Here is a 17596-nt window from a genome sequence, read left to right as displayed (position 1 = left end):
ATCCTACGTAAGAAACTGGATTTCTAAATGAATCAATCATATTGTTCTGATCTTCATTTAAATCAGATTCAAAGAATTAAAAAAATCAAAAATAAGCTTTATTAGCATCAAGTTATTTTATTTTATTTTTTTTGCCAAAGCCATTGTTCAGTTGAAAAGGATTAGAACAGGCCAACCAGTCAGAGACCAAGAGCCACAAAAATGACTGTGGTACTACAAAGAGCTACGTCACACACAGGGTCTTACAAACACACTTCCTCGAGATTTATTGTGTTTGTTAGTGTGTTTAAATTCATACTAGAGAAGAGAAACTGAAACTTAAGTATCAAGCTGTACACCCAAACATTGATCAACCCTGATCCCAAAATTGGCACCAGTATATAAATATTTTATATTGATCGGCACACTGCTACTCTTAACCATACATATATATATATATATTTATTTATGAATGGATCGAAGAGCTGCACGCTGAAAGGCAAAGAGCCACATGTGGCTGAAAAAAAAAATCTGTGGACAGATGAAACCAAAGTTGAGTTGTTTGGAAGATACACACACACTTTGCTGCCTCAGGGCCTGGACGGATTGCTAAAATCATTTGAAAAAAGTATTTCCAAGATTTTCAAGACATCTTGAAGGAGGCCTTAAGACCATCTGTTTGCCAAATGAAACTCACCAGAAGAAGGGGGATGCAGGACAATGACCCAAAGCCATGAAGAAAGCCAACAACACAATGGCATCAACAGAAGAAAAAATGCCTTCTGAAGTGAAACAGACTGAGCCTGACTGTGATGCTGTGGCATGATCTCAAGACAAGGGTTCACACCAGACATCCCAAGAATATCGCTGAACTGAAACGGTTTTGTAAAGGACACTGGTCCAGAACTCAGTTTAGGCATGACTGAGTCTTTCCAGGAGGCTGGTGGGGGTGACTTCAAGAACAGCATTCACAGCCTGGATCAGACATTCATTTTTAAAACTCTCTTGCCATCCATCCCCAAATGTTCTCAGTGTGGTTTAGATCAGGGGAACACACAGGATGGTCCAACAGAGCAACCTTATTTTGTGAATGAAGTCCTTTGTCAAGCAGGTGTTTTTAACTGCAGTGGTTTCCTGCTGAAAACCCAGTCAGTCCTACACATAAAAGGGTTTTCCCCTGCAACATCTCCGCACAGCCAGCCTCTGTTTGACGTCTCTGCATGACCTGACACTCCATTGTTCCATTAAAAGAAGAAGCCTCGCTTCCTCCAGCTTGTTGCAGGGGAGTTTTTTGGGGGGTCAACGCCTCAGCTTTTATGTTCTTTAAACCTCAGGATCATTTAACATGTTTAAAATGACACTTTCCTGCATCAAACCTCAGAGGTGATAGTGCGCTGCAAGTGGCCTTGTTTTTGCCATAACTATCAGGAGGTCATCAGTGTCAATGCCTAATTGTAAAACACATTAACATAATTTCTGAGCAAACTTTTTAAAGCAGTGATCTTTTAGCCAGCTGATGTCCAGCCAGTTTCAGTTTAAATGCAGTCTTCAACAAATGACTGACCCTCTAGTTTTCATCTTTTTTTTTTTTGTTTGTTTCTTCTCTTTGCATTTCAAAGCTCTACATACAACCTGCAAACAATCCAGCGGTGGGGCATAAAAATCGTCAGTTAAATGACTCAATTTAAGTCTTTGGACTTTGTTGGGAGTTACATGTCAGTTCTGTAGGTAAAACGTGGTTTTTGCAGCCCTCCTCTTTCTGTTCAGATCGTCTTCTCTTCCCTCAGTGTTTTCTTTATTTCTGGATCTGTGACCTCTAACCTTTGACTCCTGACTGCAGGGTAACTCTGCTGAGGAGCTAGTCCAGGCCTGTCTTGGTCCCACAGCCACAGGAGAAGTTTCTGGTGCAAAGTTTCATTCCGCCCTTCAAGAGATCTACACACAGAACGGACTGGTAGACCGTGACTTTGTCAACAGGTGAGAGAATTACAGGAAAAAGGAAAATCAGTGGTGGGACTGTGGTGCAAAGCTTTCAGTGTGATTTGCTTGTGCTCTCTTTCAGTGCTCCACACCACTTCAACTCAGAGGCTTTTATTGAGGGACGCAGACTGATCACAGAAGGGGTTGTAGCGATCAAGGCTAACATTCGTAGTGAGAACTTCAAGGCTGCCAGAGAAACTCTGGGTAGAGTGCTTCACACACTGCAGGTGGGGCGGGTGGAAAGAAACAAGCCTCAATGATTGTTTTTAATGAATTATAGCTTTGAACTTATTAATGATTCTGTTTTTGTGTTTTTCCATGCACTACAGGATTTCTACAGCCACAGTAACTGGGTGGAGCTTGGAAACACAGACCCATATATCAATCTGATACGCCCAGACCTTCCTCTAGAAAACCTGGCAGGTGTGTAAGCATATGTGTGTGTGTATATTTTATGCACAAAAAGTGACTCTGTTGTTATTTTCATGGATGTACAGTAAAGGCTGTGATAAAGCTGTCATAACTGTAAAACAGGTGAAACTCCATCAGAGAAAATATCAACACAGCAAAGTGTTAATTCTCCTCTGTCACTGTTCAAAGTTGCAAAGAGTACTTTGAATTTTTTACAGAAGATGAGTTTGATTTATCACAGATAAGCACACAGATTCACACAGCACTCCTCTTTGAGTTTAAATGTAAGAAACATTAAATAATGGAGGACATTATGAGTGTTTTTTTTGTCTGTAGTTTCATAGGTTTGTTCACTTCCTTTCAATCTTATATGCCTTTCACTCCCGTAGACAAAGAAACTGCCACCTGCAAAGACTGTGCCAATGGACAATGCACCAATCCCATCCTCCCCAACATCCTGAGGGAGAAGAAACTCACATCAGGCTACATGGGAATCTACTCAAATGATAAGCCAAAAGGTTTCAAACATATCCTCCAAGGCTTGTTTTTGTATTCATTTAAAAAAAAAAAGAAATTGTCATTATTACAAATTATACCTACTTCTTTGTGTCATTATCCCTTATCCCATCTGAAGTCAAAGACAAACATGTTGAAACTTTGCCTAGTCCCAAAACCAGAAGGACTTTAACCAGCGCTGAAACCATGATCAGTCTGCAGGGAGAGAAAAAGTTTCTGTCAAAACGATCCTACAGCAACATTCATGTGTGATTTATGAAATGTACGTACCAGGGCCTATCACAGCGTACGCCTGATCAGATGTTGACAAATGTGGCGGCGAGGCATTATGGGGGAAAAGGAAACATCCCCATGCTGGTAATCGACAACCCCATAGCAACAGAGGTTGAGAGGAAATGACGCTCCGTTGTTTGGCAGATGGAAAAGTAGAGCGAATCAGAAAAAACTCACCTGCCAGGACATCACTGCAGCCGTCAGCAGCATGGATGTTACAAACTAAAACACAGCTGAGTCAGGCTTATTAAAGCCACGATATTGTAAATTGTTCCCGTTCAGGTCCAGAAACGTGGAAAGTTGTCTTTGCAAGACGTGTTTGAGCTCTGAAAGAAGCTGCAGACTCCTGCCTGAACCTGAACCCGTCACCAGGTCTGCGTTAGTTTCAGGCAGGAGTGACGGAGGGACAGACCAACCTGCACTGTATCAGATACAGACAATAACACATTTTCAATACTGCAAACTAGTTCACCTACAAAATGATCTCATTAACTTCATTTGGGGTCGTTTTGGTGCCTGGACAAGATGTGTGTCGATCGTGCGCAATTATGCACGGATAGACCGGAGTTTTATGATTATCTGTAGCACGGGACGAGCACATTGGTTGTGATCTTATTAAGATGATCGTCTTTTGTTATGAAATGGTCACTTTTTCGCACACAGTTCACGTTTATATGATAATATTGTGAGGAGTGAAATAATCACCACGCTCCCCACTGACATAAAAATTACATACACAAACCCAGACCTGGTGTGGGATTTGAGCGTACCCGACGCCCACGTTCAGATTGATAAATGCTGATCTCTGCGCGAGAAAGGCATACCCACACTTTTCAGGCGTTTCATAAATCAGGGCCATTGTGATAGTCACGAAACTCTTCAGTCCTACTTTAATGTTATACTCCCTTTCAGCAGACTGTCTGCCACAATTTGGTGTTAGTTGCAGGTTTGTTCAATAATTTGTTTCCTGACAGTGTTGAAAATTATGATGACCCAGTACATATTTCATATTCCAGATCTTAGTATTCAGAATATTGGCAGGCTCTGGATTGTACTTTTACATCTGTCAGAAATTATGGTGACCTTATCTTGTATTGTTTTGCGAAGCAATCCGGCCATTTATTGTGGAGTTATATACACATGACGAAAACAGCCCTATCTCACAATGATAAAGAATCCTTTAAAAAAATCCTGGAGATGATCCGGATCACCTCCAGGAGTTGATCACTTCTTCCTTATCCCATTTTGAACATGTCCTAAAAGTTTCATCAAGATTCATTTGTTACTTTTTAAGTTGTTCACAGACAAACAGACAGACCAACTCTCCCAAAATCATAACGTCCCAAAATGTCTTCTCTGCACTGTGCCAGGTAAATGCAGTCATGGAGGTGCAGGTGACCTAACTGGCACATCAGTTCCTCGGGGAGGCATCAGCAAGGACGAGCGTCATTCAGCTAATGCCGCCTTTCACGATGCCGCTGTGAAAGCAGCAACTGCAGCCACCCTCCAGCTAGTGCAGGACATTAGGTTTTCTGCTGGAGACAAGGACTTCCTAAGGTTTGGTTTCAAACATTCCCATTTGATCTAAAGCATTCATTTATGATGGAACTGAATCTACACTGTTAAGACAAGACAAGTAGAGGGACTTGATGTTCCTTTCCCTTTGTTTCTACTGTCTTTTCTGCCTACAGAATGATGGGGATTGCGCGCTCTTCTGCCATATGCTTTGTTATTGACACAACAGGCAGCATGAGTCAAGAAATCCATGTAGCCAAGTCAGTTTCAAATGAAATCATTGACAGCACAAAAGGAACACAGGACGAGCCATCTGAATACATACTGGTACCTTTCAATGACCCCGGTAAGAAAACTTTTGCCTGAAAAACAGAAACCCTCAGCCTCAAAGCATTATCTCTAATGCCCCATTATTACCTCATATGAAAAACTTTCTTTTATGAATATTCATTGATTTTTATCACAGTTTTTGGTATTGTTTGTTATAACACATTTATTTGATTTAAATGTCTTTGACTAAGGTAATTATGCTATGAGGCAAACAAAATGACACCACAACTATATCACAAGTGCGGGTTTATGCAGCTGAGATTTCATTGATCTTATTGTGTTCAAAATATGTAGATTTTGGACCGTTGACCAGGACATCAGACCCTGAAAAAATGAAAAGTGAAATTTCTAAGCTGACTGCAAAGGGAGGTGATGATGAACCTGAGATGTGCCTGTCAGGACTCCAGGTAGAAAAAATAATATTTTTTGTATTGTTTTAATGTTTGTATTAATTTATATATATATATATATATATATATATATATTAGGGCTGGGCAACGATTAAAACTTTTAATTGTAATTAATCGCATGATTTCCCTGATGAATCATAATCAATCGCATTGTGAAAGTGCCATAACATCTGTCACTCAAACACTAAATCAGTACTTGTTATACAGTAATAGTTGAATCACATCATAAAGTGCAAATCAAATATTACAAAATGTAAATACAAACTACAAACACCCCCTCCCTGCTCCTCTGCCGGTTTCCTCTGCACTCAGACGGGGCCATATTTTACTTGACCAAAAACACAAATAACTGGACTCCCGCCTAAAAAAATCTGATATCGGTCTGCATTCACGCTTTATTTAGGGAATTTTCAGCGCGTTACTTTCTCACAAAAACACCGCTAAATAAGGCTCTAGTTCTCATCGTGTCTCTTCGTCCTGGCAGACTACCTGCTTTTGTTTATATCTGGCACGCAGTGCGCGTGGACTGATACACTAAGCGGCGAGCGCCTTTAAGTTCCGTGGCGTTGCACCTCTTCTCCATGCTTATTTTGGTTTCTCATCGTGTTTTCCGCCAATTTCACTTCCGGTTCCACCGCGTTCAGCAACAGACATTTACAAAATGAAAGCATGTGAGCAACATGCACTAATGTGCGATAAAATATTCAACGGCGTTAATAGATTGATGGGCTAATGCGAAAATAACGCATTAACCTTCCCAGCACTAATATATATATATATATATATATATATATATATATATATATATATATATATATATATTTATATATATGTATCATTTGTTTATTCTATTTGACCAGGTGGCCCTCGCTGGGGCCCCTGACTCCTCAGAAATATTTGTTTTCACTGATGCTACGGCCAAAGACTATGACCTCAAGGACGCCATTGTAGCACTAATCAGAACAACAAAGTCGAGGGTAGGTACCACAACCCAAGATGCCCTTTTTTGTTATACAATTAAGACAAAGCAATGTTAACTATGGACTTAAAATGATCCCCACAGGTCTACTTCTTTATGACCAACGCTTTGAGCAGGCGCCGTCGCTCTCTTAGAACTGCCTCTTTTGAAGACTACAAGGAACTGGCCCTGGCTTCTGGAGGCCAGGCCATCCAGGTGTCTAAGGGACAGTTGTCTCGGGCCACAGATATTATCCGTGATGTGACCACTTCAGCTTTGGTAATTCTGTGCAGTTCTGAAATTACTTTCTCTGGCATGAACCAATTTCTAGAGATAGCCAAAAAGATGTATTAAAGTTACTTTGGTTCTCTTCTTTATTTCTCAGGTTACAGTTCTCCAACGAGCCAGGAACCCTGGGAAGCAGGAGACTTTCCCGTTTATGTTGGATGAATCTCTGAAAAATATCACGATCTATGTCACAGGAACATCCCTGTCCTTTACACTGACCAACCCAGCAGGTACAAAAACAGTATCAGCAGATTACCGCAGTGATTATGTGCAAGGCTGTCATTTTCTCATACAAAGAATGTCAGTGTGATACCTCCTCATGAATTTCAGGTGTGAGCCAGAACCAGAATGAGGCAAATGGTAAACTGGGCACCATTAAGACTGCAGGAAACCTGTGGAGGTTTAGGCTCAATGCTGACAAACAGGCAGGAACCTGGAAGATCAACATCAACTCAAATGAACCATACACTCTCAAAGTCACAGGTCAGATATGAAGTTTTTCACAAGGCTACTACCTCAGCTGTTCCAAATTTCGACATGCCTTTTGTGTCTATTGGTTACTTATGTGGTTTCCTTTTCAGCTTTTTGCTTACCTCAACAGACACCTTCATCCTCCACCAGTGCTTGTTTGGTGCTAGTGCTTAGTTTGCTCTAATCATTTTCTTCCTAAGAACTGGTTTGGTTTTTCATTGGCAGAGAGCCAAGACGGAGCCACAGTATTCCGTCTCGGTAAAATGTCAGTATGTCACTGCATACGAAGCCATTAGGGGAAGGCTGCATCTTCTGCTAACACTTGGGGCACTGTGGACAGCAACAAAGTTGGTGCCAGGAACTTTTAAAAATAGGCAGAGATTTATTTTACGTTGTCCTTTCTGACTATCTGCCACACAGTGTGTGTGTGTGTGTGTGTGTGTGTGTGTGTGTGTGTGTGTGTGTGTGTGTGTGTGTGTGTGTGTGTGTGTGTGTGTGTAAGTGTGGATGTGTGTAAGTGTGGATGTGTGTGTGTGTAAGTGTGGATGTGTGTAAGTGTGGATGTGTGTAAGTGTGTCTGTGAACCCACCGAAGTGGAACTGTGCAGTGCACTATAGAAATAGCAGGGAATAAACGTGAATGTACAAACATGAGGCAGAAATGATATCCATGTTAATAAGTTAATTAATACAAGTCTGTTTAGTCTGTCAAATAAGATTATAAGGCACTGACCTGATCATCAGCACCTCAAAGTCTGAGGCCATGGTTCTCAGTCAGAAAAGGGTGGACTGCCCACTCCAGGTCTAGAGAGAGTCTTTGCCCCAAGTGGAGGACTGGAGGAGGTGAATATACAGGTCAATCTACATGTCGACCCACACCTATGGCCACGAGCTGTGGGTAGTGACCAAAAGAACACAGTTGCAGATACAAGCGGCTGAAATGAGCAGGGTGTCTGGGCTCAGCCTTAGAAATAGGGTTCGGAGCTCGGAAATCCAGGAGAGGGGTGGGGGGTTAAATATGGGCTTTGTGCCTCTCCCTCTTAACCTGGCGGAGAATTGAGATACCCCTTCACCAGACATGAACGTAAAGCCAAGGACCAAGGAATACAATTGGTATTGGCTCTTAATCTCTTTATCTACAGTTGAAGGATTGGTGTTCTCTAAACCTCAGTCATACTGTCCTATGTCATGAAAAATAGAATAGAATAGAACAGAATAAAACTTTATTTGTCATTGCAACCAGTGCAACAAAATTGCAAGAGCCCTTCAGTCAGTGCAAAACAGTTAAAAGTGCAAAATAGCTGCCATGTTCAGGTACATTCATGACATGAGGTAATTGTTTTGTAATTATATGACAACACATGAGGTATTGATTTCAGCCTTTGTTTAGGACTCTTACTGCTGTTGGGTAGAAACTCTGGACCGGTTTGTCCTTGTAGTGATTGACCTGTACCACCTGCCTGACGGTTACAGATTAAACATGTGGTGTCCAGGGTGAGAGGGGTCCTGGGTTATTTTTCCCGCCTTTCGGAGGCAGCGGGAATGGTGCAGTTCTTCCAGTGTGAGGAGTGGGCAGTAAGTGATGTTTTTGGCTGAGTTGATGATCCTTTGTAGTGACGTCTTCTGAGCCACTGTGCAGCAGGTGTACCACACGCACAGACAGTACACCAGGATGCTCTCTATGGTGCACCTGTAGAAAACACAAGCATTCTCTGGGGGATGTCGTTCTTCCTGAGCACCCCAGGAAGTGCAGTCTCTGCTGGGCCTTTTTCACTAGCTCAGAGGTGTTCACTGTCCAGGTCAGGTCCTTCTCTAAGTGGACTCCCAGAAAGCGGAAGTCCTCTATCCTCTCCACACATTCCCCGTTGATGTGTAGGGGTGGAATGTCTGTTTTAGTCCTCCGAAAGTCGACGATCAGCTCCTTGGTCTTAGCTGTGTTGAGGAGCAGGTTGTTATCACTGCACCACCCAGTCAGCTGCAAAAAACAGCTGTATGTTGATTATGTAAAGACAGTTCACTGAGTTTACTTTTGGTGTGTACATCTTAACCAAAAGTCTTTACTTGTGTCTCCAGGCCAGAGTACCTTAACCTTTATCTACGACTTTGTGGAAAGCTTCCATGGACCACACCCAGGTTATGCAGTACTCAGTGGGCGTCCACAAGCAGGTAAACCACATGCAATAAAGTTAAACACTGTCTAACACCTTAGTTCAACATGATTAATTGAACAATCATCAATTATAGATGGCCTTGCCCAAATATTTTTATCAGATTAAATGTTCTGCTACTTTATACTCTAGTCTTGTAACACATCTCACGGTGCCACCTGGACTTATCATCAGTGATTATCCCTAGGTCAGTGGGTGTTTCGGGTCTTGAATTTAGTACACCATCATAGTAAGGGTGGACCAGACCCTAACATCTGCCCTGCTAGGGTACATCACCACTCTTCACCCCTTTTATTCCAGAGCCACCAGGAAGCCTTTTTTAGCAGCTTCCAAGATGTTCTTGGTGTCTCTTTGTCTCTGCAACCCACAGATCCCCAATAGTCTCAGGGCCCTGTGCAAGGATTACCTTGCAAACACCCTGTATCACACTCCACTCCTGCGTTTTGGTACTCTATACGATATGTTCTTGGCTCTCTTTCTCTCCTGCTCCTCCTCCATCCTGTCTTCTCAGGGGAATCTTAGTTCCAGCACTATCACTCCCCTATGGCAACATGGCCATGTCAGACCTAAGTGAGGCAGCTGCAATGGGGTCCTGGAACTTCAGCTGCCAATGCAAGGGGGATTTGTTAGGCCACGGGTGTACAGGTTTGAAAGGAGTTGGGCGGATGGGTTAGTATAAATGGGTTAGTATACCAACTGAACAAAGTATTTTTCACATTTTCGGTGAAACATCATGCTAACAGGGCCTTAGGGTCCTGAAGGTGTACAGATTAAGGAGGGATGGCAGGTTGCAGCCAATCACCTTCACCACCACACAACATTGTAAGGTGAATACATGTAGGCATTGTGTTGACAATCACTGCAAGCAAGCTGGTAGCACAACATTTGACACCCTTTCAAAAAGCATTCTTCAAAGCCCCGTAACCAAGGTTTTTTGGTTCTTGTGACTTTTTTTAAACTTAAGGCCCTTCTTATAACAGAGATATTTATTTCTCAGTTCACTTCTGAATTGCAAAAAAAGATTTCTGTGGACACAACAAACTGAAAAGCAAATAAGTCAAGTAACCATGATTGTAAAACTTTAAAGTAATTCATATTTTGCACATTCATTTAACTCTTCTTCTTCTTCTTCTTCTTCTTCTTCTTCTTCTTCTTCTTCTTCTTCTTCTTCTCACTTGATCATGATTTCTCTGCTCTGGGAACCAAGGCCTGCCTGCTACCCTGATGCTCAGAGCAATGGGAAGGAGAGGTCCGTCCTCATTGTCAGTTGGAGCTGTTAGTCTAGTGACTGTGTCTGGTTCTGAGACTGTAAGCAATGGCACAGTCACTGACTTGGGCAATGGGGACATCTTGGTGACTGTTGATACGGTCCCTGAAGGGGAATTTGTGGTCAGCTTCAAAGGAACTGACAAAGTATCAAACAGTGAATTCCAGAGGCAGTCGACCACACAGATGTCTGTTTCCAAAGTGAACATCCAGGTTGGTCCCCTCACCTTATCTTGTTTTGAAATATGATTAAGATGTCTTGACACGTTTGAATATTGTTTTACTTAAGTTACATTCAAGAACTTATTTGTTTTATTGTGTTTTCTCTCACATATTCCTCCAGGCTGTGGTAGACAGCAGTGCAGAGCCAGGAAAACCCTTCAAGCTCCCCTTTAGTGTCAGGACTCAGGGTTCTGGTGGTCAGTACTCCATCCAAGCCAAAAATGACAGACAAATCCCCATGGACTATCCAACAAGGTGAGAGGAAGAAGCTGAAAAGGATTTCTTTGTTGAAAAGTAATCCATCAAGTGCAACATGTTTTTATATTGATATTATCCCCCTTAAATCTTTGAACTATTTATCAAAAAGAATAAAAAGTGTTTGCCCGTGTACAAGTGTTGTGGCAGGATCCACCTTTCACCCAAGGGCAGATAGGGAGAGCTCTGAGGGAAAGCTCAAATCTCAATACCAGGTGTGACCAGGAGGGGGCGCCTGGAAAGTATCCCCTTTTCACTTTGGACTCATGCTTGGGGGACCTCCCTCCTGACCCCTGGCTACCCCCCTTTCATATTTGGGCCTCTTTATTTCCACTTGGGGCAAAGTCTCCCAAATTAAAATGAGGGTTAAGGAGGGGGAAAGTGGCCCCTCCCACTCCATTTGAGGCACTTTTTCTTCAATTTGGTGGGCTTTGTCACCTAACTTCCCAGATGGTCTCTGGGTTTGTAAGGGTGACCCCTCCTACTCCATTTGGTGCACTTTTCTTCAGTTTTGGGGAGTTTATACCCAAACTTCCAAAATGGTCTCCCAGTTGATAGCTGACAACAAGGTGTGGGTTGGATCCATCCTCCTGATCTAGTGCAAGCAGAAACCTCTGGTCTAAGAATATGAGACATTGTGGAAGTGCTACAATCTGCTGTTTTTGAGTGCCCGCTTGGGGCTGGCTCCTGGAGTCACATGCACATCAAAAAAAAAAAAAAAAAAAGTTTTCAAAGCAGAAATTCACCAATATACAGCCTGGTTCAAAAAACGTATCTGAATCGCCAATTTCACTATCGGCACCATAGAGTGTATAAAGAATGAACGTAGTCTCCCCGACGTCACTTGTCAGTTTCCATAGTGGCCATATTGGGAGTGGCAAAGGCTTCATGCTATAGGGCGCCTGTCGGTCATGTGACTCTGAGCTGTGCCTCTGATTGGGGGTGCTCCTGATCCTAATATCCTCTAAACTGTCAAGTTAGAAAAAATTCACCCCCAGGTGGACAGGAGACGTGTTTTGAACCAGGCTGTAAATAGGTTTATTTCTGCTTTGAAAACAACTTCTTTTGGCTTGGTGTGTATGTAACTTCCAGTACTTTAAGGGCCAGCCTCAAGCAAACACTGGAGAAACAGCAGACTTAGCACTTCAGCATTGTCTCATATTCTTAGACCAGAGGTTGCCGCTTGATCGGAACACACTGTACAGGGGTGAATTTTTTTCTAACTCGGCCGTTCTGAGGATATTAAGATCACGAGCTCCCCCAACCAGAGGCACAGCTTAGGGTCACGTGACCGACAGGCGCCCTATAGCTGTACACGAAGCCCTTGCCACTAACAATATGGCCGCGATAGCTTGATGTGCTTCATTTTCGGTTTAAGAAACAGACGGGTGACGTTGGGGAGACTACGTTCATGTTTTATAGAGTCTATGATCTAGTGACAGTATTTTTTATACATAGCACGGTAAAAGTTAACAGATTCAATTTTTTTAAAATAAAAACAGTAGCCCAAATTTACCTCCTCAATATGAAGCACTGTAGAAGTAAAGGCATACGTTTTGGTTATGTTTCAAATGAAAACAAAAGCCCATTTTTTTCCTTCAACAAATAAGACTGGAAAAGTGAACAGGTTCATTTGGACTACTTTGAAAATGGGAATAGTAGCCCAAACTTACCGACTTAAGTAACCCATATTTACCTCTTCATTTTGGTCTTCTTGGTAGCCCAAATTGAGGCTCCCCATTTAACTTCACTAAGGCTCCTAAGTTACTGAAAATTACCAAATGGAGATCCCCAAACTAACCCTTTTAGGGATTGCCTCCTTGCAGACCTTTATTTATTGATTCCTCATCGTCAATAATTTGTGTGATAACTTGTGAAATGAATACTACTAAAATACTTTGTTTTGATCCTTAATCAGGAATTCAGTTTAAAGATTGTATTACTTACTGGTTACCACACTCAGGGGGAGGCTTTTTTTTGTCTTGAGTAAAACTTGCTCAACTGTCCAAATTTGACTGTTCCCGTGAAGCCTATTTTGGCACCAATCGAAGACTGTGTCCTGTAAAACTTTGGTCAAACCTTGATTTATCATTTTCCAGCCACTAATGTTTGCTTTTTGTTCTCTGACAGCCTCACCTTGACAAGCGGACAATACGCTAATGCTACTTTGACCATTAAGCCACCCAGCAACATACCATCAGGCACTGATGTCACTCTGACATTGGAAGCCAAGTCAGCCAATGGCGTTGACTCCAACTATGCTGTGTTGAGGGTATCTGTTGTCACTAAGGTAACCAGACACAACATGAATGTCAGAGTTACAAACGGATCAAAACACAGAGGGTATGCACATGATGTTACAACGAGTGGATGTCACTCTGGTTCCTCCCACTGAATGGCAGCATTGGCCTTAATACCGTCTAAACTTAAACTTTATAAAAATGGGGAAGAGCTGTTGTGTAATTGATTGTAACAAAAAATCTCAGCAATTTGCAGAAACAGCTGAAATTGAAATATTTGTAAAACGCCACCGACAAAAGTGATATTTAAAAGTATGACATAAACACATTCTCATCTGTAGGTGTCTTGCTTTAAAAGATGATTTAAGGTTGGAAAAAAAAGATTTTGGAAATGCTGCTTGTAAAATCACTCTTCAGTTTTTCTTATTATGGAGGAATTTTGAATTATCTTTTTTTGTCTCATCAGAGGGGTTGAGAAAATGAATTATCTTATAACAAAGACTTGTTTCTCCAGCTAATTATGTCACTACTCCCTTTCTCCCATCCTCTACCCCATACAGTTAAGAATTCCCCTTTCAACCACAAAGCCCTCCACCACCAGGCCCCTTCCTACCTCGCTGACCTCCACTATCACATTCCTACTCGTAACCTCCATTTCTCACATACCAACCTCCTGTCTCCACCTCAGAGAACCAAGCACTGAACCTGGGGAGACAGAGAGTTCTCCATAACTAGCCCCACCCTTGGGAACTCACCCCCCACTTATATTCAAACTACTTTGACTCATTATTCAAATATCTGTTAAAAACTCACCTTTTTCACGTTCAACCTGTGGTTTTACTTTTTTTGTTTTGTTTGACTTGTGTTCCTTGTTTGTGTTGATTTTGACAATTTTTAAGTGTCTTTGGGTTCTTGAAAAGTGCTATATAAATTATTATTATTATTATTATTATTATTATTATTATTATTATTATTATAAATAATAATATTATAAAGATAATATAGAATCTATGAATTTATGAATTAAGCTTCTGTCACTTATCATTAGTCATGGTGACTTTAATGGCTAACCACAGGAATATTGAAAGGAAAAATATTGTTATCTATTTCAAATAGTGCAAAGATGAGTAACTGATGCAGCACTTCAGCTTAAAGTATACGGTGTACTCTTATTATGAGGTGTTGTTAATATGTTTTCAAGCTCTGAAAACACAATTAGCCATATCACAACTTTTTCTGAAATATTTAATCTCATATATGTACATGTATTTGACATGTTCATATCCTCTTCTTTTATTCAGATTACAGACTTTGTTCCTCCCCGGTGTGACGTGGTCAGTGTTCTGGCTGATGATTGCCCTCAGGATGTCTCTCAGTGTGAACCTTTCCAGTGGGAATTTTTGGCCAACCTCACAGACGGAAATGGCACTGGGATTGATAAAATTACCCTTCAACAGGGAAAGGGAAACCTGACCTTAACCCCTCTAGACAGTCCTTTAGTCCAGGCTAACTACACAGCATCCTGCTGCTCACAGATTGTTGAGTTTACAGCTGTAGATAAAGTTGGAAATGTGGGCAAGTGCTATCATTCCATCGTCCGTTCTGCTGGCCCTCCGACCTCAACCCTTTCACTGCCGCTGTGGTTGTGCCTTCTGGTATCTGCTCTGTCGAGGCTTTAAAGGGCCTGTGTAAGGCATTCATCGAGTATTGAAGGTTGATGCTACTAATTCTTCATAGTCCCACTAAATCAGAGACCATTTATGAAGCAAGCCAAAGTCAAACCAAATCTTTCTTTACATTTATTACACCAGGGGTGTCTCTCGTTTTTCACAGAGGCTAACCGCTGAGTTTGTGAAAATGACCAAAGGCCAGCGGCTCTAATTTTGTTTATTAATCAACCATGAAAGTATAAATGCTCTGTTTGTTAAGACTTTCCTTAAGTGATCGATAAATAGGGTCACGTACATTCTTGTGCCATCATTACAGACTTATGAAATCAAACCTCACATGTCTCTCAGTTGTCTCTTGGTACCCAGCAAATACTCATCTGTAGTCTGTTTCTTTTTTGATATTGGGAAAATGTGTTCTTATCTTGCTTGAATGCACCAGTTTTTGCCTTTTTCTGCACCATTTCATAATTTTAACTCTTTTGCTTTTTGAACTCTTGCATTTTCACATCATAATAAAACATTCACTTAAAAACATCAGCTGTAAGAGTTACAGAGTTTCTGCAGATTGTACAGTGTTTTAGCTTTATACAGGTAGTCTGTGCACAGTCCAAATGTAGTTCAGTGACACATTACTAGATGCACTTTGTTTTTATTTCTGCTCTCTACAAAAATGTTAATATTTACATAATTTGAAATATGATTTATTTTAGTGATTTATTATAAGATGAAAACTAAGGGCTGTTTGGAAATCGGCCTTGTGTCAGACTGCATCACACCGACACAGTCTGAAGCCTTCCTGCTCCTGGTCACACCTGGCTCCTACCACCTGAGGCCTTATCTTTACCCTCTCTACAAGCCAGGGGCTCCACCTGGTGTTACATGTTAGAACTACTAAATTACAAAACTAACATCAAAGCAGGTGTGACTTTAATAGCAACAGTCATGCAGAAATAAAATCACCCTGAGTGCCTCCAACTCACAGTTTTAGTCTTTCATTTCAACACCCTCATGAAATAACAACCAGAGTTTTTTTTTCTTCAGAAAACTTAAGAAAACCTGACCCAATATTGAATTTATGATATTTATGAATAATTTTGCTTAAAGGGGTCAGGAAAGGAGATGACCAGTGTCTGTCAATTCTTTAAGATTAGAGGAATAAATACACAAATTTTATAACAGGCTGTTCTGACTTTAGCAGTCTCAAACCCTCGACTCTGTCAGCTAACATACTTACAGTTGAGTGTTTTATTGTCTGCACCATCTTAAACTGTGTGTTGGCCTCTGTCTCGTCCCTTTAGCGACAGCCACATTGTCTTTATCAGTGGATGAGGCCTGGTTGAAGTCAGAATTGTTAAGTGTATCTCCTTTCAAAGAGGAAAGCATTATAACTTTCTGAGGTGTATGCTCACATATATGTGATTATTATGTGCGGCCAGGCAGGGTGTCTCTGATAAGCATGTCTCTCCCTGTCTTTGGTTACCCACCTCCTTCTGCCTGGAGCACAGGCTTCCTTTGGACCAGCACGTTTCATTGTTCGTTTTTGTTATTCTAATTTGGGCTGGATACCTCTGATAGTGCAGTTTTCCTCCTTTTTGATCATTTAGTTTTTTTTATGAAAGTTTAGTTTGGGGAGAGGCTGGGTCGGCAGCGTTCCCTTTTTGTTTCTTTTGGCCAGGCTCTCCTGCTCTTTTGGGTTTGCTTGTTTGTTTCTGTCATTTAGGTTGAAATAAAGCCTGTGGGTTCAATTTTAAATCTTTTGTGGCATCCTTATTTCATGCTATGGCCTTCTACCTTGAGCCTTTGTTCGTTTTTTGTATTTGGGTTGAGGAGGCTGTACCAGTGATTATTCTGAAAAAAGCATGTGGACACACGCACTGCACAGCAGGATGACTATGGTACTGGTTACATGGAACTATGATCATTGATATTATGTCCAAGTGAGCTTTTAATTAAAGAAAAACAAGCCAGTAAAGAAAATCTATTATATTTTTAAAGTTTATTATACAGACTATTTTTTTGTTGGAACATAGTAATGAAATCTTTCTCATTGAGATCATGTAATGTGAAAAAATGAGACTCAAACTGTTGATGAAAGGTTTGAAAAGACAGAGTTTATCATTATATCTTATATTTTAAACCTATAACAAGTGCACACCCGGACACATTAAACAAGTTTCCTCCAGCTCTAAGAATGCGTGTTTTAATTTACCAATCCGTTTCATTATGTTCATACATTGTTCATTAATTTTGTTTACCTGGAAATACAGAAACACTAGAAAATCAGCTTTGTGTGGCTATTTACTGTAGTGCATCCAGGTCTACTGAATGACGGGTATGCACCCTAAAGGCCACCAAAGCCCGGTTTCCACCAAGCCACTCAGTTGGGTTCATCTTGACACGGCACGCATTTTATGGCGCAACTTGAAAAACACATTGTCTGACAACTTTAGTTGTCAAAGATCACAACCCCCCTCCCCTCAAAATGGTTTGGTCAAAAATTTCTCACAGCAACCAGCGTGTGTAAGCTGTTACTCAGAGGAGGATGAAGATGACGACGGTGAAGGTAAGCGGTATACACACTGTAGATTAACATTATTTTAAATTGTTTAGGTTTGGCCTCAGAATTATATGGAAAGCTTGTCTTG

The 17596-nt window shown here is 41.2% G+C and overlaps 1 protein-coding gene across 1 annotated transcript in view; it reads left to right on the top strand.

The window, feature by feature from the left end:
* LOC141785331 (von Willebrand factor A domain-containing protein 7-like) overlaps positions 1 to 16600 on the top strand; it is a 32260-nt gene extending 15660 nt beyond the window's left edge. The window contains exons 3-18 of the mRNA XM_074663602.1: positions 1820 to 1956; positions 2042 to 2186; positions 2289 to 2382; positions 2760 to 2888; positions 4530 to 4716; positions 4851 to 5020; positions 5299 to 5411; positions 6275 to 6391; positions 6478 to 6651; positions 6758 to 6890; positions 6991 to 7143; positions 9204 to 9296; positions 10506 to 10777; positions 10908 to 11041; positions 13172 to 13331; positions 14583 to 16600. Coding sequence (XP_074519703.1) covers positions 1820 to 1956; positions 2042 to 2186; positions 2289 to 2382; positions 2760 to 2888; positions 4530 to 4716; positions 4851 to 5020; positions 5299 to 5411; positions 6275 to 6391; positions 6478 to 6651; positions 6758 to 6890; positions 6991 to 7143; positions 9204 to 9296; positions 10506 to 10777; positions 10908 to 11041; positions 13172 to 13331; positions 14583 to 14960 — 2589 coding nt within the window. The 3' untranslated portion in view covers positions 14961 to 16600. The remainder of the gene's footprint in view (positions 1 to 1819; positions 1957 to 2041; positions 2187 to 2288; positions 2383 to 2759; positions 2889 to 4529; positions 4717 to 4850; positions 5021 to 5298; positions 5412 to 6274; positions 6392 to 6477; positions 6652 to 6757; positions 6891 to 6990; positions 7144 to 9203; positions 9297 to 10505; positions 10778 to 10907; positions 11042 to 13171; positions 13332 to 14582) is intronic.
* The last annotated feature ends 996 nt before the right edge of the window (positions 16601 to 17596 follow it).

The sequence above is a fragment of the Halichoeres trimaculatus genome, unplaced genomic scaffold, assembly GCF_033239565.1.
Source record: "Halichoeres trimaculatus isolate MK-OKI-2021-1 unplaced genomic scaffold, fHalTri1.1 fHalTri1_scaffold_2, whole genome shotgun sequence".
Taxonomy (NCBI): domain Eukaryota; kingdom Metazoa; phylum Chordata; class Actinopteri; order Labriformes; family Labridae; genus Halichoeres; species Halichoeres trimaculatus.
The sequence above is the reverse complement of the archived record's forward strand: the minus strand, read 5'-3'. Positions and strand labels throughout refer to the sequence as shown.